The following is a 23,398-nucleotide window of genomic DNA, read 5'->3' on the forward strand; positions in this document are numbered from 1 at the left end:
GGGATCGGCTAGGGATAGAGAAATAGCAATGGTTTAACAGCAGCGAATTTTCAAAAACAGTCATCTAGATTCAGCCCTGATCTGACCTAAAAGAGAGTATCATTTGACCTAGTGATAAATACAAGAATCTCTTCATTCTAAGACAGTTACGGAAGTCCAACGAAATTATTATTCCTATTCTACGGCACCAAAAGTTGTCCACCATTGATGTGGTCTTGTAGTATACGGTCCAGCTCAAATTCTACTTGTAGTGACCGCTGTCGCCAGTCGAGGCAGATTGGCCGGCTCTGAAGCCAATCAGGCGTGAATAATTCCATTTCTAACCCTTCCTGATGATAGATATGGGTATCCTGTTCGATCTGGCCATCCGCAGGTCGATATGATACATGAGTGTGGCCAACTAGATAGTACATTAAGCCATCATTGCTTATCAATAGCCCGTCTATTCCTGCTGGCTTAGAGTAGTATGTGATGAAGTGGCTTCCAACTGCGTCGGGAATGAGGACGGAGATGGTCCGTAAGGCAGGATTCGGGTACTGCTCTAGTGAATCTTGCCCCAGGAGGCTGTTGCTGACTTCAAAGGAATGCCATGTTTCGAGACTGGCGGCATAGACGAGGCCGTCATATAGACCTTGTGGTCCAATGTGTTTCATCAACTATGCGATCCAAAGGAGCCACGATGGCTGAGGACTGCATTGCCCAACTACGTAAAGCATAGGCAAAGTGCCGTTTTCGACATCTTCACATAGCAAAGAGGCCGGATTTTGCGAGCTGTTGCTACTCGGTAATGCGGCTTTAAATGCCCCTTCTGTTGCCGCAAACTGCATAGTTTCGTAGAAATGTAGATATGCTAGATGCTTGTACGGCTCTGTATTTTGCCCACCTTCTAGTATTGATAGCAACCAAAAAGTGCGACCAAAAAGAAAGCTGCATAGAATTGCAGATGCGTCGTATGGTGTTGTCGTCTTGTGGAGGAGAGGCGGGATCGTAAATGCCTGCATTTCGGGGGTTTCTTCGCCTGGGTCGACTGTATCTGATATTAAAGGCAGCAGAATCGACTTATTGGAGTTTCGCCACGCTCGTAGCTTTTGTTGCAACCAATGAAGCTTGGTTAGTGCCATGGACTTAGAATATCGTGGAACTAAATTCCAAATGAGATCCTCCAATCCCGACTCAGCCAAAAGATTGAAAAGGCTCTGTCTGAGAGACGATGGCGTTGCACAGGCTTCATCGCATGTCAATGCTTGTCGTGTTGAGGGGATTTTGTTTTGAAAAGGGAGTGCCGTAAATCGTGTCCAACTGAGCCCCTGAAGAGCTGTGTCGAGGCAGTCTAAAGCAGGGACGCCAATAGTTTGTGGATGTGATACACTGCCTTTATACGTCTCAAAGTAGTGGTTCGCTGAACGTATATGGCCGCACGCTGCACTTAGATTACCTGCGAAACACTTCTCGCCGATGTTATTACACACGACGTTATCTCATAGAAGTCTCGGATGGACTGGTTCTCATACCTCAAAATAGACCATCAGTATCAGCGTCGCAATGAGAATATCCTGCGTCTTCTTTGCCTCCTCAAAATTGCGGCTTAATTCCTAGATTGCAAAAGTGTACGCTTAAATGGCAATAACTTCCGTGTCAAGCCCACGATCTCGGTCATTCTCTCCAGGCATCGACATCATTAACACGGCGCGATGCATACTTCCTAGGGAAGAAAACATCATGTAGAGATACTCGATGCCCCATGCTTCCTCACAAAGACGATCTCTCCAGAACCACATGTGCTCGGTTGGGAACAAGACTGGCAATGTGCGGAATAGATACTGGTGATAGGCCAATACCTCTCGTGCGCCAGCGAGTGGCCGTTGAGAGGGACGTGGATTGCTGGGCAACCCAATAAGAGGGAGGCCATCGTTGCGGAAAAGTTGAGGATAATTCCATGCTTCTCCAATTGACGATGGAGAAGATGAAGAATCAGGGGAAAGAGATTGTGCGTTGTTCAGAGCTGAAGACGCCTGCTGACGATGACTGCGGCGCTGCGACTCGCGTACTTTAACTTGCTTTTTCGGAAGATAACCCGCACATTCAAGATTGCCAGCTTCACAACGCTCGCATTCGGGCTTCCTCTCGTCACACTTGACATGCCGTGCACGACAAGTAAGGCAGCCCGTACGTCTTCTTCGTTTCTCTGTCATGTTCACGATGCTTGCTCTTCAACCAAGTAAGGGTGCGACAGCGCTCGTTGTTGTTCTGTCGAGTTAGTCGATCGAAGCGAGATAGCCGGCGGCCTCTTTTGTTAATAAGCAAGCCTCGGTGTTCGCCGGGATTTGACCAGATCAGTATGTATTAAGACGTCAGATGGAGTCAAAAGCAGGATCTACTGCCGTAAGCCACGCTTGGTGGCGACGTGGAACAGGGGAAATGGGCTCTAGCAGTTTACGGTATGTACACAGGATGGTGCTTATAGACACTCCGCGGAGATGTCAGACTATGCACATGCCCCAAGTAGATATTCTTTCCGGTGGCATTCTTTCTTTCCGGCGATTCATTAATCAGCCAAGGACTATCCGATGGATGAATAATTGATGCTGAAAACTCCATGATGAACAGTATCGTTGATTATGTTGAAGGATGACCAGACCAAGGTGTTGGAGAAAGTTCTATAAAGGCTGAGATGGCGGTCTCGTCGGTTTGGGAATTGTCTCAGACAACAAACAACAGCATCAGCATCAGGATCAGCATAAACATTCAAACAATACTTTCATAACTTTCTCTTTTCTCAAAGTCAAATTGAAGACTTTGTCTTATCACACAACTTAGATTCACAATGGCTTCCCGATCTAACAACTGTGTGGTCATCATTGGCTCCGGCCCTGGAATTGGTTCCCACACTGCCGCCATCTTCGCTTCCAAACAATTCAACAAGGTGGCCCTTGTGGCTAGAAACCCTGCCAAACTGGAAAAGGACGCTGCTTTTGTAAACAGCGCTGCTCCAGGACAGGTGGAGATTAAGACTTACCCCACCGACATCACCAATAGCCAGGCACTTGCGGCTACTCTTGCACAGATCACCAACGATCTTGGAACTCCCGAGTTCGTCTTGTTCAACGCTGCCGTCATTGCCCTGACTCCTCTCTTGGAGTTTGATGACGAGAGCATCCTTGAGGACTTTAAAGTCTCCACCGTTGCTCTTCACAACACCGCCAAGTGGGCAATTCCTCAGCTGTCTGCTCTGGCTAAGCAAGACTCCACCGCCAAGCCAACTCTGATGGTCACCAACTCTCACCTTCCAGAGACTCCTCTTGAGGATCTCTTCTCTCTCTCTCTTACAAAGGCTTCCCAGAAGAACCTTACTTTGTCACTTCGCCAGAAGTTTGCTGATTTGGGTATCCACATCTGCTTGTTGTCTGTTAACGGCACTGTTGCCGATGAGGAACCCAACCTTAACAACAAGAACGTCTCTAACAAAGCGTGGGATCTGTATAATCAGGAGAAGAGTGCTTGGACCCAGGAGATCCGAATTAACCCATAAATGAGTGGAGCTAGTCAGAGATAGACTCGTTAAGCGAGCAGTTGTTATTTAGACATTGTTAGAGATGGATTGTTAGAGACATAAATAGACAAACACATCTATATCTACTTTTGATACTGAGTGCCATGTATTACCATCTACTAAGCTACCGTCATTAGATGCAACGGATAACTAATATTACGTTGTGGAACCCTTGTTGGATATGTCAATACGCGTACTGTATCCGACATGATAATAGAAAGCTTTATAGGCTAACGGAATGATTCTCACAAATTCCCCTCTCTAAGGTGGTGGGATTAAATCAAGGCCCTTGACCTCCAGATGAAACGAGTCATTGCGTGAATAAGACCCAGCAACATCCAAATCCAGCCGACCCTTCTCACACTCCTCAAAATCCAGCTCCTGGATGAGCAGCTCGCCATCCTTGTCCCAACTCGGCCCAGCCAGAACCTTGCCAAAAGGAGAAACGATGCACGATCCTCCACCGCTGATAAACTTGCCCTCCCGCTTCACCTCGCTGATCCATTCGGGAAGCTGATCGTCGCGGACAGCTTGATTGGAGCTCACAACAAAAGTCCGTCCCTCAAATCCGATTGTTTGCATAAGTGGAAGCCATGTCGCTCTTCCATCGGCAGTTGGCGCAAGATACAAGTTGACGTTCTGCTGATACAGAGTCTGGCGTAAGAGAGGCATGTAGTTCTCCCAGCAGATGGCGGCAGCAAGGCAAATCTTGACTCCCTTAATGGTCGTGCTCACGGCTTTGAGTGATCGAGGCTGGCCCTGGCCCCAGACAAGTCGTTCACTTCCCGTCGGAAGAACTTTGCGTCGCTTTCCAACAATTCCCTTGGCCGGATCGACATATACCACTGAGCAGTACAGAGTGCCTCCAGACCTCTCCAACACACCGGTGACTATGTAAACTCCAGTCTCGTGTGCAATTCTCTCCAGCTCTTCCCGTATGCCGTCTCCCCGCACTCCGTTGTCGTTGGTAGGCAGACGGCGAGTGACCCAATCATCATATGCACCTTCGAGAGTATCTCCCAAGTCAATGGCTCCCTGGAAATACGACAAGTACTGGTGATAGCCGTCTGGAGTCCGCTCACCAATTTTGGCGCCAAATGTTGCTGATCGGGGATATCCGCCCATGTAAACTTCTGGGAAAAGAATGAGGTCAACTCCCTCAGCGGCAGCCTCTTTAACCTTAGTCTCGAGCTGTTTGAGAATGTTGCCAGTTGTGTCGAGAGTTCGGCATTGTGCCGCAGCAATCTTAAGAATCTTTGGCATGTTTTGATGTAGGATGCTTGTTTGTGTAGAGTTGGTATTGATCGAAATAAGAAGCGCTTGAACGCGACCAAACCATATGAGTAGAGTATGAAAGACAGAGCGGTAGTTGTTTAGAGTTTTGAGTCAGGTATAACATGTGGCAGCCTTCTCTCTTCTTATTGAACGACTTATCAATGAACATTGGTCTTCCCCGCAACATTGTCAGATGCAACTTTTCCAACCATATGCGACGATCCTGAGGTAAAACTCCAGCTGTTTCCTCCACATCCGCCGTCTTCCGTGAGACTGCGAGAAAGCCGACGTAAGCGAGCCAGACGGTGTTTGTTCATTGGCTAGATCCCTCAAGCACCCCATATCTTGTATTGCCCCTCCATACATTAGGCAATTTTGAGCGTAATCACGGCCTCAGCTTGACGGTCGTGCATAATCTCACCGTATGGAGCATTATTATGTATAGTAATTGATATATATGGATCGTTTGTCATGTTTAGCGCGAGTTGATTGTTCTACGAACTTGGCCGCGATATTAAATGATCCCGCTAGGCTGCCAATCGCGCGAATACACCTAGCAGCCTTTCTGTCATTGAACGTGATGGCCTCGACAATCTAGAAACTGAAGATTGCCACCGCACAGGTGCATACCCTTGACAACTCCGAAAGAGCTCTTCAAGTACTTGAAACTAAAGTGCGAAACTCGAGCTCCGAACATGTCGACCTTGTGCTATTCCCCGAGGTCTTTATCGGTGGATTTCCGAGCCTGTCCACATTTGGTAACTCTGCAATTGGGAGATTTGGAGAGGAGACAGATTGCAGCCCATACATGAACCATTGGCGGGCATCGATTGATCTTGGAGATACACCAAGAGGAGCCGGCCAAAAATGGGTAAACAAAGAACTACCTCTACCTGTTAATCGACCTTACAGGGGAGACGGTACGAGAGAGCGTTTGGAAAAGATAGCAGCGGCTTCTGGCGTCTTCATAATTGTTGGTATTCTCGAAAGATATGGTGGAACCTTATACAGATCCATTGTGTATATCTGTCCCAGGTTAGGCATTATTGGGAAGAGGCGCAAGGTGACGCCAACAGGCTTGGAAAGAGTTGCGTGGGGTCAGGGGAGTCCGTCAACACTTGAAGCTGTGTCAACAGTTATCAGAGGAGTGAAGCTGAAGATGGCGGGTAAGTCATGAAATATTTCCCTGGGGAAGCGAATTGATGCTAAAAACCACAAAGCTGCTATTTGCTGGGAGAATTAGATGCCGCTTTTACGACAGAGTATCTACGAGCAGAATATTAATCTGGTCCTTAGGCCAACTGCTCATGCCACTGAGATTTGGGTTCCATTGATGCAAACGATTAGCGTTGAAAGCCGAGCTTTTGTGTTATCAGCCACGCTATGTATTAGAGCAAATGATCTTCTGAAATGGATAACTGAATTAGCTGAACGAGGAGATCAAATAGTGAGCCGCGGAGGGTCTGTTATTGTCTCTCCGAATGGCAATCTTTTAGGAGGCCCGGGCTGGGACCAAGATGATGAGATTTTTATTGCAGATGTCGATTTTGCCAATTATAAGCAGTCAGGAGACGACTGGGTGAGGCCGTCTCGCGCGAGGCGAGATGCATTTGAGTTTACGGCTGACGGGCTGGATATGGAGAAAAGATAGAAAGAAGAGATGGGGGCGGAAGGAGGATATATCCGTTTAAGGCAATAAATCCCTACATGAACGTTTTCCGATGTGGCGATTGGAGGAGTTGCCTTTGCATTTGTTGTTAGGATTTTGACAATCCTTCATTCTATGGCGAGAATAATTTCTTAGTAAGGCCGAGGCGTCGACTAATTACTGCTAACTTGAATATGATATCCTACGTTGGGGTTGGTTCAAAGAAGAGTACGGTCTAAACTGTACTGATTGTATGAGTAGCCCTAGTTAGTATGTCTTACTGCCGCGGAGATCTCCTTTTTGGGCTACCTATACTATGGTAATACAAACAAGATGCGCTTAGAAAACGGTTTTGCTTATAAAGCACATTCTAGCTTGGCAATCTGCTCCGTACGGTGAAGCTATACATGACACGAAATATAATGGTGAAATCGGGGGATTTTTGTATCTTGGTGTATTTTGCATGAGTCTGGGGCTCAACGTTGGAATGGGCAGAAAGGCGTGAAGAGATTTAGGCATTACAATAACCTGCGGGATGCTGTTTTCGCACTATTATAGTACATGCAGCACGTAGAGGCACAAACAAAGAGCTAATCAGATTAATCTGTTGTCTCTTCACTTTAAATTAGGAATCGCATAGGTGATCAACTGGGGTTTGGGAGACATGAAGCCACACCCGGGGTGTCCGATCCCACAGTCAACTGTTTTCCCCGCTAAGACTGCCGAAAAGATTGAAATTATGCATTTATTAGCGATTTCCTTTGAACCATCATTAGTTACTAGTTCTATTTATACGGTGCCTCCTGAAGGAAGAATAAGTTGCTTCGTTGTGCCTCACTTGTGACGTCAACTTAGTTTTCAGCCGTTCATTCCGCATGTTCAAAGTTGATACACACTGGCACTAAATTTTATGACTTTATCAATTTGCCTAGCCATTTAACATTCTGATAAATACGATGAACCTTAGTACTACTCCAGATTCCCAGTTGTCTCTTCACTACGACCCTCGCGTACGCTTCACTTAGACGCCGGCTTCGTCATGTCTAAAACACTGCCAAAGGGGCTCTATGCTCCCCTCCCTGTCTTCTTCAACGCTGAAGATGAAATAGGCAAGTAAAAATCATGAGAAGTACGAGAAATTTGAACCACAGCGTGCTAATAGGGGCATAGATTACGTGGCATTTGCGAATCATGCGAAATGTAGACGAGCCAAATCACAGTGATGAGATAATTCGATCAATTGATCGCTAATTCTTGTGAAATAGATGTTACTGCACCGGGAATCTTGCCTATTGTTTCTGCTAGCATGGGAGAAGCAGTACACTTGGTCCGTTGCAATTCAACATGCGCAGCTACTCGTTCCTCGACTGACGTGGGATTTTTAGACCCCGGAAGAGCGTATCAAGTTAATACAGACTCTTCGAAATGCCCTCGATTCAATCGGTCTGCAGAAGACACCGATAGTCGCTGGTGTAGGAGGTAATAGCACTCGTGAGACCATTCAGCTAGCTCGCGATGCTGCTGCTGCAGGTGCAGATTTTGCCCTGGTGATTGCTCCTGGGTATTGGGCTGGTTATCTCAAAGGAAACCCAGCGGCAGTTGAAAGATTTTTCGTCGATGTCGCCGCGGGGTCTCCAATTCCAGTGTACAGCCTCTCCCCTCTGGTTCCCATGGCATTGCTTGCTAATCCTGTTCTGTGGAATAGGGTTATTTACAATTTTCCTCCTGTGACGGCAGGGATTGACTTGGAACGTGACAATGTGGCCGAGATTGCAAAACTGGCACCGAATGTCTGCGGCATAATGCTATCGTATGTTTCTACCTCTACCCTACGTGAGAGCTGTTCATAACACGACAACAGATGTGGCAATGCTGGCAAGCTGGCAAGAATTGCAGCCTTGACTGAAGGGACTTCTTTCACAACATTGGCCGGCCTAATCGATTTCCTCCTCCCCTCAGTGGTGGTCGGCTCCGCTGGTGCTATTAGTCCACTACCTAACATTGCGCCCGTTAGTAAAGTGTTGGGTACGTGTGTGATCAAAACTGACATTCTGCTTAGAAATTCTCCATGAAATTATGGGATTTGACACAAAATCTCGAAACCAAGGCAGATTTCAAGGCCGCACAAAAGTCCCAAGGCATAGCTTCTCTGGCAGAGTCTGCTTTGTTGAAGAGTGGGGTATGCGCTTTATAAAAAGAATCTTGTTCATTTACGATATTCTAACATATTACAGGTTCCCGGCTTGAAAGGGCTGTTGAATAAGGATTTCGGATACCCTGCGGCGCCGAGATTGCCCCTTCTTTCTCATAACGACGTGGCCACGTTGTCCCAAAACAAGTATATTAGCAACATTTTGGATCTGGAGAAAGCTTTAGACTAGATCATGGAGGTTTGTTGATGTGTAGCATGAAAGATTCTTATACTGTATACCAAATATAATTTGCATGGTTAAAATCTCCCCTTAACCAACACTAACCCCTAAGCCTTTGGGAAATTCTTCTTGATATACTCCGCAATGTTGGGACGTTGCTCGAATGTCTCCCTAAACTTTGAGATCGTGTTTGGAAGCTTTGTATGCGCGCAGGTGGTTAATAACATTATGCGCGGTGGAATGGTCATTGAGCAGACTCACCGGTAGAGTTCCCGTCCTCTGGTCATTGTCGATGGATTTATAAACAGCAAAATCGACTTAAGTGATTTTGTCGCCCAACAAGTAAGGACCCTCAGACTCAGCGTAATACTGAGCTAATACGTCGTAACACGTTGGAGCAGTGTCATTCTTATACTCCTCTGTTGAGTTTCCTAGGTTTGTAACCCATTTGAACTTGTCCGTGTTAGTATTTTACATAAGTTTGGGCCGCGAACTGCCCCAACTCACTCTCCAGTCAATGTAAATATCTGACACCGCGTCTACAACATATTTCTCCCAACTTGTTTCTCCATCATAGCGACCAAGGTCACCAGCGAGGTAGCGCAACGTGGGGATGTGCTTCGATCAGTATTAGCAATTTGAACAGTAGCTTTTGAAACTTAGATGGCTGTATTTGAGTCAAAACGTGGCCGTTGTATTCCACCGCAGGCAGTTTTCCGGTCCTTGTCAGGCCCCGGCGCTTCAACTCATCGCTAGTGTTTTGCCATATTTCACCGGGGTACGAGTACCGAATATCCTGATACTCGATTCCTGCATCTTTTAGAAAGAGACTTAACCGATTAAGATTTAACGATTAGTTATTGGCCCTAAGAAATACGCGTTTATCATGTATAAATCACATAAGATGCTGATACTCACTTCACGACGTCGCCGCGACCCATTCGGCCGATATCGAGGTAATGGAAAACAGTGGAAGATTGGGCCGCCATTGTGAAACCTGAGAACAAATTCATACGAAGTTGTGTTTTAATTGCAGATTGGAGAGAAAGTACTCCTCCCTAATGTTAGGCAACTCACTTACACCCACCTTTGACGGGTTCCCTTGACTTCTAATGTGCGCCAGATCCAAGGGCGTCAATGACGAGCAACTGAAACCACAACAATCGTATTACAAATTCGGGACTTCAAAGTTGCTTAAAAATACAGGAGCTAACGCATATCGATCTCAAAGAGCCCATTTTAAGAGTTGGAATCATTCTCAACACAAATGTTGTTAAGGGGAGGAAAGGCGAGCTAAACGACATAAGCGAGAAAATACTGGTTGGCTCGGGATACCGATTACGTTGTGTGTATCGTCGAGGTTTGCGATACGTGGCATGACTGAAAGGATGTGATCTCATTGAAACATACATTCTACGATGCGAAAATCGATCTGTTATAATCCATTGCCCAAGGGCTATTTCATGGATTTTTGAACTCTGCTCTACGCCAAGATTCATCGAATTGCTAAACTTCAATGTTGTCAGTAAACATGAGACCAAAAAAAAACTTTTTACAGACTAATACTCCGGTAGAAATCAGTTTCCACAATGTCGACGCCTACAGACGCTCCTTTGGCCTTGTTCTGGTCTCCTAGAGCTTGCTCCTTCGTGCCTCACGTTGCGTTATGTGAAGCTGGAATCAAATTTGATCTGGTTCTTGCAAAGATTGGACAAATGACGAAGGAATTCGAGAAAATGAACCCACAGCGCCGCGTGCCAGACTGCTTATGGGTAGTGAAGTCATTACGGAGATGGCGGCTGTGCTCACCGCTATCGCAACCGTTGCACCAGAAGACATATCTTCGGGAAAACTCCCCTGGAAAAGATTCGAGTATATGAATGGCTCAACTATCTGCCTACTACGGCGCATGGTCAAGCAATCGCGGAAATCTGGAGAACCGAGAGGTTCACGAATAACAAGGAAATTTATCCTCAGCTTCGAGCCAAGGGGGATGAGACTATGAGAGAAATTTTTGCTCATATCGAGACCAAGTTCAAAGAAGCCAATATTACGGAGTTTGCCGTCGGAAATTCCTATACCGCTGCAGACGGGTTTCTGACCGTATTATACCTTTGGACGGCCAGATTCACCAAGTCACCATCAACATTGATAATGACTACCCCATATACGCAGCTTATGTTGAGAAGATGCTCCAAAGAACTGCTTTTATTGAAGCCAAAAGGATTCATAAGCTCTAAGTTTTAATGTATTTTAACACGTGAGGCATGGAAAGCGCACAAAGTCTCTGAGAGGAAGTTGACGGACCCTTGAGAGCTTATGGTCGTAAAGTAAAACAGACGAACAGGAAAGAATTTTGAAATATAATCTATACCAAGAGGCTCAAAGATTTTGATGCAGGAAAATCCTCTGTGACCCGCTAGACCTACTCACTGTAAAGCCTTTGTCATATCCAAAGTATTGTGCTCTCTCGCGTACTCCGCGTACGTAGTGTAGATCTCGGCATGCTATCAAGACATTGGTTTTGTGTGCAAGTATGGCAACGTGCATGGAATCCTTGTCGTTGGCTAGGGACGGAATAAATGGTATCACGTAATCTGTAATACGAAGGCGTAGTCTAATCTTCTAGCCGTTGGAGTTGGTTGCTTGATCTCCGTGGCCGATGTTGCATTACCGTGTCAATTTCTGCCCTCACTGATTCATCAGCAGAGTACCGAGCCCACCCAGTAGCTGTGTTATCGCTTTTTTTGACCTGTTTTTCATTTCCTAGACTCATGTTGTGCTCTCCGTCATATCACACGATATACGGTTCAATACCCTCTCAATCAACATCCACAAGAATTCTGCCCAGTACACTCACCTCATGACCGGAACAACCCAAATCGACCACGAGCTCCTTGAGCTTCACGAGAGAAAGGGCCCAGATGACAGCCCGCGGTTTGATAACTCTTCTCCCACATCCAATGTGCAGAGAACCAGCATAGGGAAACGTCCAGAATGCTTCAAGAGTACGTTCCAGGAGATTTGTTTCATCTTCATGGCTACATTGGCTATGGCGACAAATAGCCTTGTTACTGGGGCCATGATTATCGTTACCGCCTCAATTGGAAGAGATTTACACATGACACAGGCCCAAATCACTTGGATTAGTGCTGCTACCACGTGAGAAAGCCGCCTCTTTTCTCGGCTGCGTGTGTCTTGTGACTGACGATATATCTAGTCTTTCTGCCGGCGCTCTGCAACTTCCACTAGGCCAGCTCACAGATCTTCTTGGTCGCAGGACGTTTTTCATAGCCGGCATGGTTGGCTTCAGCATTAGCAGTCTGATACTTGGCTTCTCCAAGAACCCGTTTTGGATGAATATCCTATGCGGCTTTCTGGGCCTTTTCTCGGCTGTCATCGTCCCCCCTGCGATCGGAATACTCGGTGCTGCCTACTCAGAGCCGTCGAAGCGAAAGAATTGGGCATTTGCGTGCTTTAGCGCGGGAAATCCCGTCGGCTTTGGGCTTGGGAGCATTATTATGGAAATATCAGCAAGAATCTTTGATTGGCGCGCCGGCTTCTTCTTCTTCACCATTCTCTGGGGATTGCTGGCTGCCGTGTCGATACGGGTCGTGCCTAGTATTGAAGCCTTTGAACCAGGGCCCTTTGGAAAGAGACTAACGGCAGCTCTAAGAAAATTTGACTACGTTGGAACGGCTCTTACGATTGTCGGCGTTGGTCTTTTCACAACTGGTTTGACGTATGTTGACTCGCTCGCAAATGATGTTTGGACTTAAATTACTGACAAGCTATGCAGACTTGGGCCAGCGGATGGATGGAAATCTGCTCATGTCATCGCAATGCTAATCGTTGGCTTCCTCCTCCTCGTAGGGTTTGTAGTGTGGGAAAAGAAGTACCCATATCCCCTGATGCCTCTGCATATCTGGAAGGACAGAGGTTTTGCATTTGTGAGCACCCCCCAATTTATTTAATGTTTGCAGGCCGCATATACTGAACGTCGATCTAGTTGATGCCCGTTTCCATCTTTGGAGTCATGTCGATGCTTTCTTCCAACTTTTGGCTCGCACTCTTCCTACAAGAATTCCATCACCGACCGGCATGAACCGTTGCTGTAGATCTACTTCCGCAAGTTATCTCTGCGCTCATATCCAATGTTGTGGCAGCAAATATCCTCCACCGAGTCAATAATAGCCTCATCATGGCGTTTGGCGCCGCCATGTACCTTGTCGCGAATTTTCTACTTGCTGTACAAAGCTCTCGAGTAACATATTGGGCTTTTATCTTCCCATCGCTATTGACAAACGTCATGGGTCTCGATTTACAGTTCAATGTAGCCAACGTGAGTAACCGCCCGCCCATCATACATTGAGCTTTTATTTAATCTCCATGACAGATGTACGTCATGCAGTCATTGCCGTCCCGCCAGCAGTCGTTAGCTGGAGGCATATTTAACATGTTTATTCGACTGGGAACAACGATCATTTTCGGAATTTCTACTGCAGTATACAGTTCGGTGAAGAATACAATGGAAGGCCAGGATGATGCCTTCAAACCTTATAGGAGTGCATTTTACATTTCACTAGGGTTTGCTTCTTTGGCTCGTTTATTCGTTCCCTTCTTACGTATAGGGACACAGGGAAATTCTCCCAAAGAGGAATGACGTTGGTGTCCAGGTGTACTTTGGTGTTCGGAGATTTATACTCTTGGATAAATACTAAAGAGCATATCGCTGGGAATAGCTACTAGAGGGTTTACTTGGCTTGTGCGCACCTCTACTGAGAACGTTGCTTCAGTGACATTGCAGTTGAAGTCTATCAGCTCCATTAACTGAGTAAGTTATTGGACATCTCTGCGCAAAACCCTATACACAAAGCTGGACTTATGCTTAATTGAAGAATGCGTGCCTATCAATCATCTCTTACAAACAAGGTTATTTCTGTGACATCCAACTTAAGCTTGGCTAAGGCTTGGCTGCTTCATTAGCTTTCGGCTTTCGGCCTTCTGGCTGGCGACGGGAGACAGAGCTCCGAGTTGAGTGAAGCCAGTAGCCAATAACATTCTCTCTGAATAGCGTGCTCTTAAGTAGCGGCATCGAGAAGCGGCGAGTGCGGCACAAGATCCTACAGGCTGCGAGTGGGGAAATGAGGAATCTTCCAATTAGCTCAACTCTATCTAGTATGGCCGCCCGATTACATAGACAGGAGATTCACCGAGTGGGATTCCGCCTGTTAAATGGCGCTTACTCTGCGTTATGTTGCTCTGTAAGCACGAAAAATACGTCATGTTGGGAACCCAATTGATGTTCTAGAAGTGTGTGTTTCAAAGGTTTATGAGGAGCTGAGTTGCAGATCTTTTGTTTCTGGAGTCTATGTAAGCTTTCCAAATACATTGGCGAGTTTTTCATAATAAATTATATGCAAAACAACCACCGAGAAGAGTCAGACCTTTAAGCCGACCGGTTTATGTGAACACCGCCAAACACCTCTGTATCGTAACAACTACGCCACAACTGTTACCATGGCCGTCTCAATTTCAGGCTTGAAGGGATGGCATCCTGGCGAAGTCGCTATGCAGAGAAAATTAGGCTTTGCCGAAGCAATGTCCTCCACATGGCAGAAGATCGAAGATAGAATGCGCGAACAGCATCGCATTTTCCACACGTCGAATCTACCATTCATTCCCATCACAACTCTTGATGATGAAGGACGTCCTTGGGCTTCAATCGTTGCTGGTGCTGACGGAGAGATTGGGTTTGTCGAAGGTCCTGATCTGAAAACGCTCGTAGTCAACGCCAGACTATGGCCCGGAGAGCCACTTTTGGATACTCTGAACCAATGGGTTGACAGAAATGGCCAGAGCCCGACAAGCCCTGAGAGGTATTTGACAGCAGGGATAGGAATTGAGTTCCCAACGCGAAGGCGTAATAAGTTTGCCGGATTCATACAGGATGTGAAACGTACAACCGACATGGACTTTAGACTGAATTTGCAGGTCGATCAAACCACTGGGTAAGTTTCAAGTCTTTGCTTCGCTATTCTCAACGGTCTAGTCATGAACTGCTACTAACCTACTACGATACGTTGCAATACAGAAATTGTCCAAAGTACATCAATGTCCGTAAACTTGTAGGGCAGGAAGAAACGAAACCAGTTATCGCATACGAGAAACGGCATCTCACACAGTTTGAAAGACTTCCGAATGAAGTCATCGACTTCATTACCAGCGCCGATACTGTTTTCATCGGATCTGTTTATAGGTCAGATCCAGCAACGGCCGAGCAGTTTCCTTCGCAAACTGGAATGAATGCCCGTGGTGGATTGCCTGGATTTATTCGCGTCAGCCCTTCAGATGGACGATCAGTGGTCCTACCTGATTACTCCGGAAACAGATTCATGTCGAGCCTGGGGAATGTCGAAACGAGCAAACAGGTGGCGCTTACTATTGTCTCATTTACAACAGGCGATGTGCTTTACCTTACTGGTAGAGCAGACAACCTTGTCGGCCCGGCCGCGCTTGACATTATGGTTAAGCACGCGAGCATCACAGTCATGAAGACCACCGGGTCCATTTTTATTCGAGATGCTCTTCCCGTACGGCAACAGTTTGGCACTGAGGTTGAGCGCAGCCCATATAGTCCCAAGGTCAAATATCTGGTAGACGAGCCGGAAGGCCAAGCAAGTGCCGTTGGAGCACACAAGGCCAGATTAACGAGTGCAACACAACTATCTCATGATCTTGCTGTATTCAGATTCAAGGTTACCACAAAGGCAGGAGTCGAGCCTATTAAAATCCGACCTGGGCAAGCCGTCGCCTTGGATTTCATGGACTGGATCGGACCACCGGCATATCAGCACATGGCGAACTCTGCTCCTGGCTCTGTTAATGATGATCGAATACGAACATGGACAGTCTCAAGTGCACACGAGGATCGTGATGTGACATGGTTTGACATGACCATGCGGGAGATGAAAGGAGGGGCCGTAACGAGAGCATTATTTGATGTCTTGAGAAGACATCCGTTGAACCAGTGGGAAAGGCCAATAACAATCAACGAAGATGTCGTTGCTGAAGTTGTAGGTGTGACGGGCGACTTCTTCTTAGGACCTGACAACGTCAACATGCTCTGGGTCGCCGGCGGTATTGGAATCACGCCTTTTCTCTCCATGTTTAGTGCCTTGTCTGAACGCAGAGCAAAAGCTAACGGTGATGTTGTGTTGGCGTTGTCAACACGAGAGCCCGAAATGATGTTACGACTTATTCAATCCTCCCTTCGCAACGCCGCTTCAAAAGTCAGAGTACGCATCGACATATTTACAAGGCAAGAATACATCGATATGGAGGGTATTGACAGGAAGAGTGTACAAATTGTATTACACAAGGGTCGGATTGCGCCGGATTATTGGGCAGAGGTGGCAAGTGGTAGAGATGTTCTAATATGTGGTCCAGGTGGTTTTGGAGATGCGGCAATGGACGGTCTTAGAGATGTGGGAGTGCCTGATGAGAATATGTTACGAGAAGGTTTTTATTGAGATGGACAGTGGGTGGTTTAAAAGGTTCTTAAGCGTTGGTTGTCTTTCGTGTTGGGAGCATATGAAGATGTCTTAAAATTTATTCAAATTTGTTGCATTGCTTTAGACATTGTTATAGTTGATCAACCCACGTCGCCATTTTGCCTGCCTAGGCTTTTATGAGTGGATAGTTGCTATGTAGTATACCGGTTTCAATTACCCCAAACACATCCTTATTTAAATATAATTGTTAATAATGCTTTTCCTGTTTGCCGAATCTCCGGAAACGATGAATTGAGTCAATGTTTCTAGCGCTGTCTGTAGATTGGTTGTTAAGTCTCTTAAGATTGAGCTGGACAGCTTTAATATTTGCCGCTTCAGTCGTATATCTGTTGTCGATTTTCATCTATAGTGTCATCCTTCGATAACTGAGCCGCTGCCGAGATAACTCGGCAAGTTCCAAGATTACCGAGGTTTGGCACAAGATTTATGCTTTAGATACTTGCTTCTTTACCAATAGAGCTGAACTTGGTTGATCGTTTAACGAGTTAAGCGTTATAGCCGAGATAGCCGATTGCAGTGGTACCACCAATGCGTCGCTTCTAGTTGCCTCTTTCAATTGCAAATTGGCGACGACATTGATCGCTTAGATCGCCAAATCTATATATTAACAGATCCTCTTAATTGAATCTACTTGTTGCTTCTTTTCATAAATGCACATGGTTTGAGTTTAATTACACTAACCTGACAAACCTCACGACTTTTTCGGTGATTACATGACACCAAGATGTATGTCCCCCTGGAGCGTTCTAATAAATCTCTAACTAACGATTGAAGCGTCAAAATGTCGTTCACTTCAACACTCCCATTAAAATTATGGTACTCTCCAGGGGCCTGCTCCTTTGCAGCCCACGTAACTCTACTTGAGGCTGGGCTGCAGCCCGAGCTCATATGTATCGAATTCGCGGACATGACTGAAGACTTTGCTCGCCTGAATCCAAAACGAAAGGTCCCCGTATTGGCAGTTGGAGGTCAAATTATTACTGAAATGCCGGCTATTCTTACGGCTATCTCATCATTGCGTCCTGACCGGAAGTTGATGGGAAAGGATACATCGGAGACCGTGCGCGCATACGAATGGCTGAACTACCTTTCTGGTACCCTCCATGGGCAAGGCTTTGGAGGACTCTGGAGACCTGGGAGATTTGTAAACGATAAATCAGTGTATTCGGCTGTTAAAGAAAAAGGAAGACAAACAATCAAGGATTGTTATACCTTCATCGATGGCAAACTGAAAGGAGCCAACACCGCTTATTCAGTGGGTGATTCATTCACAGGCGTAGACGCTTTTCTTCTAGTGTTCTATCTTTGGGGAATCAGAATCAAGATCGATATGGACGCAGGATACCCATCATACGCAGCATTGGCACATAGACTTCTAGAGAGGGAATCGGTTATTGCAGCACAAAAAGTTCATGTACGTATGATACAGGAAATTCTAGGATAGAATAGGTGGGATTCATGTGTTGTCTCTCTAATGTTAAATAGAAGCTAAACGTTGAGTATGTCAAGTTATGAGCTCGCTTGTCATACGTTTGAGGTAGGTGAGCCATGCCACGGCAGAAGAAAATCTTAGTTGTCCTGCCTGTTTCCATAGAGAACTGATTAAAGCTGTTTGGTAAGAAACTACGAACAGCTAGGAGATTCTTATTTTCTGATTCACGATCGGCTCGTTTGTAATGTCTAAAGAATGGTTTATATGTGATTGCATCCTTTGAGTCGTGCTTGACCTCAATATCTTCTCGTTTTTAGCATTGGATATGATGTCAAGCCTTTCCCTTCCAAAGATCATCACATTCAGTTGGTTGGCTGTTGGATCTTTTGCCTTCACTTGCGGCGCGATAATAAACAGAAGCTAAAAGACGGATCTTCCTAGACATGTTGAAGAGATTTTAGAGGAGTGTGAAATCATTAAATGGCTTCCGTAATGATAACATGATCGTATGCTGCAATATCCTCTCTGAAGTAGTGTACAAGAATGTAATCTATATATCCTTCCACTTTCAACCACTCACGATAGGCATGTCAATGAACTGAAGGAGAAGTCAAGAAATGATTAAATATTACACTTCCCAAGAAAACGCCAGCGAGAACGGATAGAAAGTAGCCGACATTCATACTCATTGCCGCGATCATTCTGTCCAAAAGTCAGTAAGTTGCTTGGGTCCCTGTCTCTTCATTTGCACCAACAATAAATAGCCAACGCCTGCAAGGATAAGATCCATGCACGCAAACTTTACGGCTTCATTGGCTCTCCATGGGCGTATGGTCGTTTTGGAATCGGCCATATGTGAAGGTATTCTGCCATCACAACGTCGGCGTTCGATCACATCCATGACCTGGGGGAAATTGACACGAATTGCTAATAGAGCTCTGGAGATGGTGGCAAAAGCTATCAGAAATATGCAAGTTCCAGCATATTGTCCAGTCGAAGTGGGAGTCCAGGAAGAGGTAAAGAGAGGGGTGTTTGTAGCGGTGAAAAAGGTCACGGCCATTGAATCCATTCGCATCATACTAGATGAGTCCATGGGCACGGAGCCATCCGCTGGACTATCCATGGGCATTCCCGGCATGGTACCTGTTGAAGACCCAGGCATAGGCATATCCATCTTGATACGTCAGATATTGCGGCAGAGACGAGAGATGAGTGTTGTCAAAACCGGAACCCGAGTTACATGGCCAACTCAGCGCGCTCAATGTTTGCTTCAGGCTAGGAATCAGCTCAAAACTTGCTGTGGCCACCTTTATATTCGTGAAGTCCAAACATGCGCTCCTGTGGAGATGTCACTTGAGTCTCCCCTGAAGGTGGGGGGACAGGATGAATCATTCCATGTCTTTTTGCGCCTTCTGCTAGCTGTTTCTGTAATGCGTAAATCTCATCTGCCGTATCAGAAACGGCACAAGTGGGAGGATCTAACAACTAACAAACAAGGGTGTCATGTGTGATAATGCACCATCTCTTTTCACGGGAGTCGGTGGGGAAACTTGCTCAAACACGCTCTTAATCAATATGTAATCACACCACCATTTTACAACAATTTTATGCTTGTTTCAAGAAAGACAATCACGACGGCTCATTAAAAAAAAATCTTCCGTCCAATCTATTTACGGACGACAGCTCTCGATCAATGATGGGATGGACATTTCGTGCTATAAACCAAGTCTAGCAAGAAGCTTATGAGTCTTCCTTAATTGCTTAAATCTCTGCCTCGCCCCCCCTCTCCCCTTCTACCACTGTCTAATATCCGTTTGTATCACGCTGAACTTGCCAACCCCTAAAGAAAACCGCAAAGATGATGGGCAATCCCGCATGGCTTCCTCAGCCAGTTCAGCTGCATTCAAGCCGCGTATTTGAGTGCGATTCACTCACTGCCGAAGAATGCGCCTGGTATAAGCAACGCTGGCACTATTGGTATTACGATCTGGAATCATTATCAGTAGTACTCAACTGACACATTTTCCGTTAGGTACATCGCCGATTATGTTTTTGCTCTGCCAACAATCGCATTCTTTATGTCCACCATCGGCATTTTCATCATTGGTCATTTTATATCGGTAATTCTTGGCTACCGACGATCCAGGGGCCCTGTAATATGGCAGAAATTAGTCGCGGCTGTTCGATATCTCTCTTACCGTAGTTTTTACATCAAGTCGTTAAAATGGAATTCAGCCCCGATTGGCATTCTTCTTTTAGGACTTACTGGAACCATCTTCTTCTTCTGTAAGCTGAAAACAAACTCATGTCATGATGGATGCTGATGGTTTGGTCAGGTATGGATTTGATTCCACAGCCTTATTATTGGTCGAGTAAGATCTACGGCAATTCGCCTGCATTGGCCACCAGATCTGGATGGATGAGTCTGGCATGTATGCCATTCATTTTGTACGTCAATTCATAGAGATGAAGCTTGAAAAACACTAACAGCATCCAGCGCAACCGCAAGTAAGGCGAATTGGATCACACTATTTACAGGAGTCTCATACGAGAGACTCCAAGTCTTCCACAGATGGATTTCCTATGCTTTTTTTGTTCTTGCGCTCATGCACACATTCCCATTCATCGTATACCATATCCGGTTCCATGACATGCAACATCATTTTTCTTCCAATCTTGTATTTTACTGGACCGGCATCGTGGCGTTAATCTTCCAAGCATGGCTCACCTTTGCGTCTCATAGCACAGTCCGGTGAGTTGCAATCCAGAAGCCATAAATGTCAAGGGATGTGGCTAATCTAAAGCTCAGAAACCTCGGTTATGAAATCTTCAAAATGACGCATTTCTTTGCTGCTGTTTTATTTATGTTGACATTCTTTTGGCACTGCGGCTTTAGGCTCAGCTCATGGTAAGAATAATCATCTACTGCCTACGTGATATACAAAGATGCCAGTATTCACATTTTCGCAGGGACTATTTTATTGCGACAGCAGCTGTATATATTCCCTGTTATGTCTATCCCTGGCTTCGAACTTGCGTTGAGTACGGCGTCGGCCAGAAAGCTCAGCTTTTTGTGGAAGATAATGGCTTTATTCTCATCACAATTCCAGTCAAGTTCAACTGGAAACCCGGACAGTATTGCTTCCTGCGATTTACAAGCTTTGGTCTACTACACGCTCTCTCGTCTCACCCTTTTACTATTTGCTCCTTGCCTGCAGTAGCACCGAATGAGCAATCTGAACTCGTCTTTTATATTCGTCAGGGAAGCGGCCTCACCGCTCAATTACGGCAGTACGCTCTGGAGCAGCCTGGAAGCTCGGTAACCGTGCTCGTTGATGGTCCCTATGGAGGTATCAATGAGCAGCAGTATTATGATGGCAGACATCTCCTTGTCATTGCAGGTGGCTCAGGCGCAGGCTGGTGTTTTCCCTTCATCGAGCGATTTGCTAGGCAACGTTGGATGTCAGCAGATGAAGAGCACGGCCAAATTGTGTCAACCGACGGCAAGGACGGTGTTCCCAGCAAAGCTGTTTCTAAAACCCCCGGCTCTGGGCCGCTGTCGCTGCGTGTCATCTTGGTCACTCGAGACGTCAGTAGCCGCGCATGGTTTCTCCGTACCATCAACGAGCTGCTATCAAAATCTTTAGCAAGGGATTCATCATCTCACATTGACGTACAAGTCTATCTGACCGGACAGGATTTACAGAAAGTCAATTCAACAGATATAGCCATAGAAGGCCCGGCTTCGAAAGAATCTGCCGTAGTGGTGGACGATAAAATCATTCCGGAAGGACACAAGCTCATTGCATCAGAAAAAGAATTTCATGGCCGGCCACAGTTAACTCAAATCATCCACGAAGAGGCAGCCATGGTATTGGAAGCAGGGCAATCACTCAACGTCTATGTTTGCGGACCTACCACAATGCAAAACGATGTACGCAATGCTGCCGCCGAAGAAAACCTAAACATTGTTACAGGTTCGAAACACGGCCAAGTCTATATTCACTCCGAACATTTCTCGTGGGCATGAGCCGACTCAGCATAGGTACGGCACACATAACTCCAAAATTCCCCACTGCTCCAGCATGGGCGATACTGTTGAGATAACGACGATGGTGGTGGCAAGTATTCGCATCATACATATCTACATACTGGGTATAATCAAGCAAACAGCCATGAACTGCAGTCGGTTATTTTCCAGGAAGGGCAGATGAAAGTTCCTAAATTAGTTTAAGAAAGGCAACTACAAGGGCCAAAATCTGTCATATCGGCGAAATCAGCATTCTCCTCCAGAGAGAAATTCGGCTGGTGCATATATGTTCCTACTTATCACAGTTTCCTAACAAGGACCGAAAGCATGGCTTACGCGTTGGAGAAAATGCCTTATGCCACAAAAACTTTGTCATCAATAACCAATTCTTGAACCAGTGCGGGTAGCAAATGCTGTCAACTTATGCAGTTCGGTAACATTCCCGGAACCAGTAAGCACATGGAAAATGGGCCCGTCGCCAGATAGTGCTTATCCAAGACTGTAATTCTGACTACGCCTTTGATTCAAACTCAAAATTCAGTGAGGCATACGATATGGCATTACAAAGCAAATGTGAGTAGATTGAAAGACCGAAGCTGAAGCACTGCGTGGCATGACCTGCGTGGCTTAGAGAAGATGCCGTTCACAGGGTGGCGAGGTTGTGTAAAATGTTTAGAGTCGAAGCATCTAGGCTTTCCCCCGCATTATAAGCGTAGTGCGGGCTGTCAGCTATCGTGTTGGAAGACAATGTCTAGAAGGCGACATAGAATGGAGAAGTTGGGGGTTGTTACATCATCTCAGCATCAGAAATCGTTAGGCTCGTTATTGACGGGTCTAAGTCGTGTATAAATGAACCTTCTGCCCTTTGCGTTTCAGCTCAGACCATTTGTCTCTGATATTCGTTTCTTCAGCCAAAATTCGTTTGTTTCAGCCTCTTTCAGCTCTTCTACAACCAATATCGCCAGATAATCAAGATGTCGTCAGGCAGCTGCTGGTGCGGCAACCTCAAATACGAGTTCGAGGGTGACTCTAAGCACGTGGTAGGATCTCACAGATGAATGAAAGACCGAAGATACGTACTAAAAATGATGCAGATCTTATGTCACTGCTTAACCTGCCAAAAACTATCCGGGACAACTAATACCGCCAATATCCCTATCGCGCGAGACAAGCTGACAGTGACTTCTGGAACTCCCAAATCTCATACTGAGAAACATGAGGATGGATTCAACTTGACCAAATTCTTCTGTGGCGACTGCGGCACGACAATCTACAAGCAAGCTGATGCGGATATGTTTGCGCCAGTCTCTTTGGTTCAAGCGGGGACGTTGGATGGCCCTGCTAAGGACAAAGTCAGCCAACCTGTCGCGGAGTTGAATGTGAAAATCAGGCAACCTTGGTTAGCTGAAGTCGGTTCCGCTGCTCAAAAGCAAGGATTTGACTAGATATTACAAGAACGAATAATATTTTGGGGATGGAATGATGCTACGGAGTTGATTCATCTTGTATTCAGATTG

At 46.0% G+C, this 23,398-nt stretch overlaps 8 protein-coding genes across 8 annotated transcripts; 6 read left to right on the forward strand and 2 right to left on the reverse strand.

Moving 5' to 3' along the window:
- Nucleotides 1–2,824: 2,824 nt before the first annotated feature.
- Nucleotides 2,825–3,529, forward strand: Triagg1_5425 (uncharacterized protein; the record flags this gene model as incomplete). The annotated part of the gene is made up of 1 exon (XM_062899938.1): nt 2,825–3,529. The coding sequence occupies one exon, from the start codon at nt 2,825–2,827 to the stop codon at nt 3,527–3,529; it is 705 nt and encodes a 234-aa protein (XP_062755546.1).
- Nucleotides 3,530–3,811: 282 nt separating this feature from the next.
- Triagg1_5426 (uncharacterized protein) lies at nt 3,812–4,813 on the reverse strand (the record flags this gene model as incomplete). Its single annotated transcript, XM_062899939.1, has 1 exon — nt 3,812–4,813. The coding sequence occupies one exon, from the start codon at nt 4,811–4,813 to the stop codon at nt 3,812–3,814; it is 1,002 nt and encodes a 333-aa protein (XP_062755547.1).
- A 2,966-nt stretch (nt 4,814–7,779) lies between these two features.
- Triagg1_5427 (uncharacterized protein) lies at nt 7,780–8,854 on the forward strand (the record flags this gene model as incomplete). The annotated part of the gene is made up of 5 exons (XM_062899940.1): nt 7,780–7,800; nt 7,859–8,283; nt 8,335–8,482; nt 8,533–8,652; nt 8,708–8,854. 5 exons carry the CDS (start codon nt 7,780–7,782, stop codon nt 8,852–8,854), a joined length of 861 nt encoding a protein of 286 aa, XP_062755548.1.
- Nucleotides 8,855–9,163: 309 nt separating this feature from the next.
- On the reverse strand, nt 9,164–9,858 carry Triagg1_5428 (uncharacterized protein; the record flags this gene model as incomplete). Its single annotated transcript, XM_062899941.1, has 4 exons — nt 9,164–9,298; nt 9,353–9,463; nt 9,549–9,675; nt 9,764–9,858. 4 exons carry the CDS (start codon nt 9,856–9,858, stop codon nt 9,164–9,166), a joined length of 468 nt encoding a protein of 155 aa, XP_062755549.1.
- A 1,850-nt stretch (nt 9,859–11,708) lies between these two features.
- Triagg1_5429 (uncharacterized protein) lies at nt 11,709–12,950 on the forward strand (the record flags this gene model as incomplete). The annotated part of the gene is made up of 4 exons (XM_062899943.1): nt 11,709–12,007; nt 12,066–12,587; nt 12,645–12,795; nt 12,855–12,950. The coding sequence occupies 4 exons, from the start codon at nt 11,709–11,711 to the stop codon at nt 12,948–12,950; spliced, it is 1,068 nt and encodes a 355-aa protein (XP_062755550.1).
- A 1,415-nt stretch (nt 12,951–14,365) lies between these two features.
- Triagg1_5430 (uncharacterized protein) lies at nt 14,366–16,377 on the forward strand (the record flags this gene model as incomplete). Its single annotated transcript, XM_062899944.1, has 2 exons — nt 14,366–14,856; nt 14,898–16,377. The coding sequence occupies 2 exons, from the start codon at nt 14,366–14,368 to the stop codon at nt 16,375–16,377; spliced, it is 1,971 nt and encodes a 656-aa protein (XP_062755551.1).
- A 4,125-nt stretch (nt 16,378–20,502) lies between these two features.
- Nucleotides 20,503–21,881, forward strand: Triagg1_5431 (uncharacterized protein; the record flags this gene model as incomplete). Its single annotated transcript, XM_062899945.1, has 3 exons — nt 20,503–20,603; nt 20,661–20,759; nt 20,822–21,881. The coding sequence occupies 3 exons, from the start codon at nt 20,503–20,505 to the stop codon at nt 21,879–21,881; spliced, it is 1,260 nt and encodes a 419-aa protein (XP_062755552.1).
- Nucleotides 21,882–22,855: 974 nt separating this feature from the next.
- On the forward strand, nt 22,856–23,326 carry Triagg1_5432 (uncharacterized protein; the record flags this gene model as incomplete). Its single annotated transcript, XM_062899946.1, has 2 exons — nt 22,856–22,921; nt 22,976–23,326. The coding sequence occupies 2 exons, from the start codon at nt 22,856–22,858 to the stop codon at nt 23,324–23,326; spliced, it is 417 nt and encodes a 138-aa protein (XP_062755553.1).
- Nucleotides 23,327–23,398: the final 72 nt, after the last annotated feature.

This window comes from Trichoderma aggressivum (genome assembly GCF_033847375.1).
Source record: "Trichoderma aggressivum f. europaeum strain CBS 100526 chromosome Unknown scaffold_019, whole genome shotgun sequence".
Lineage (NCBI taxonomy): Eukaryota > Fungi > Ascomycota > Sordariomycetes > Hypocreales > Hypocreaceae > Trichoderma > Trichoderma aggressivum.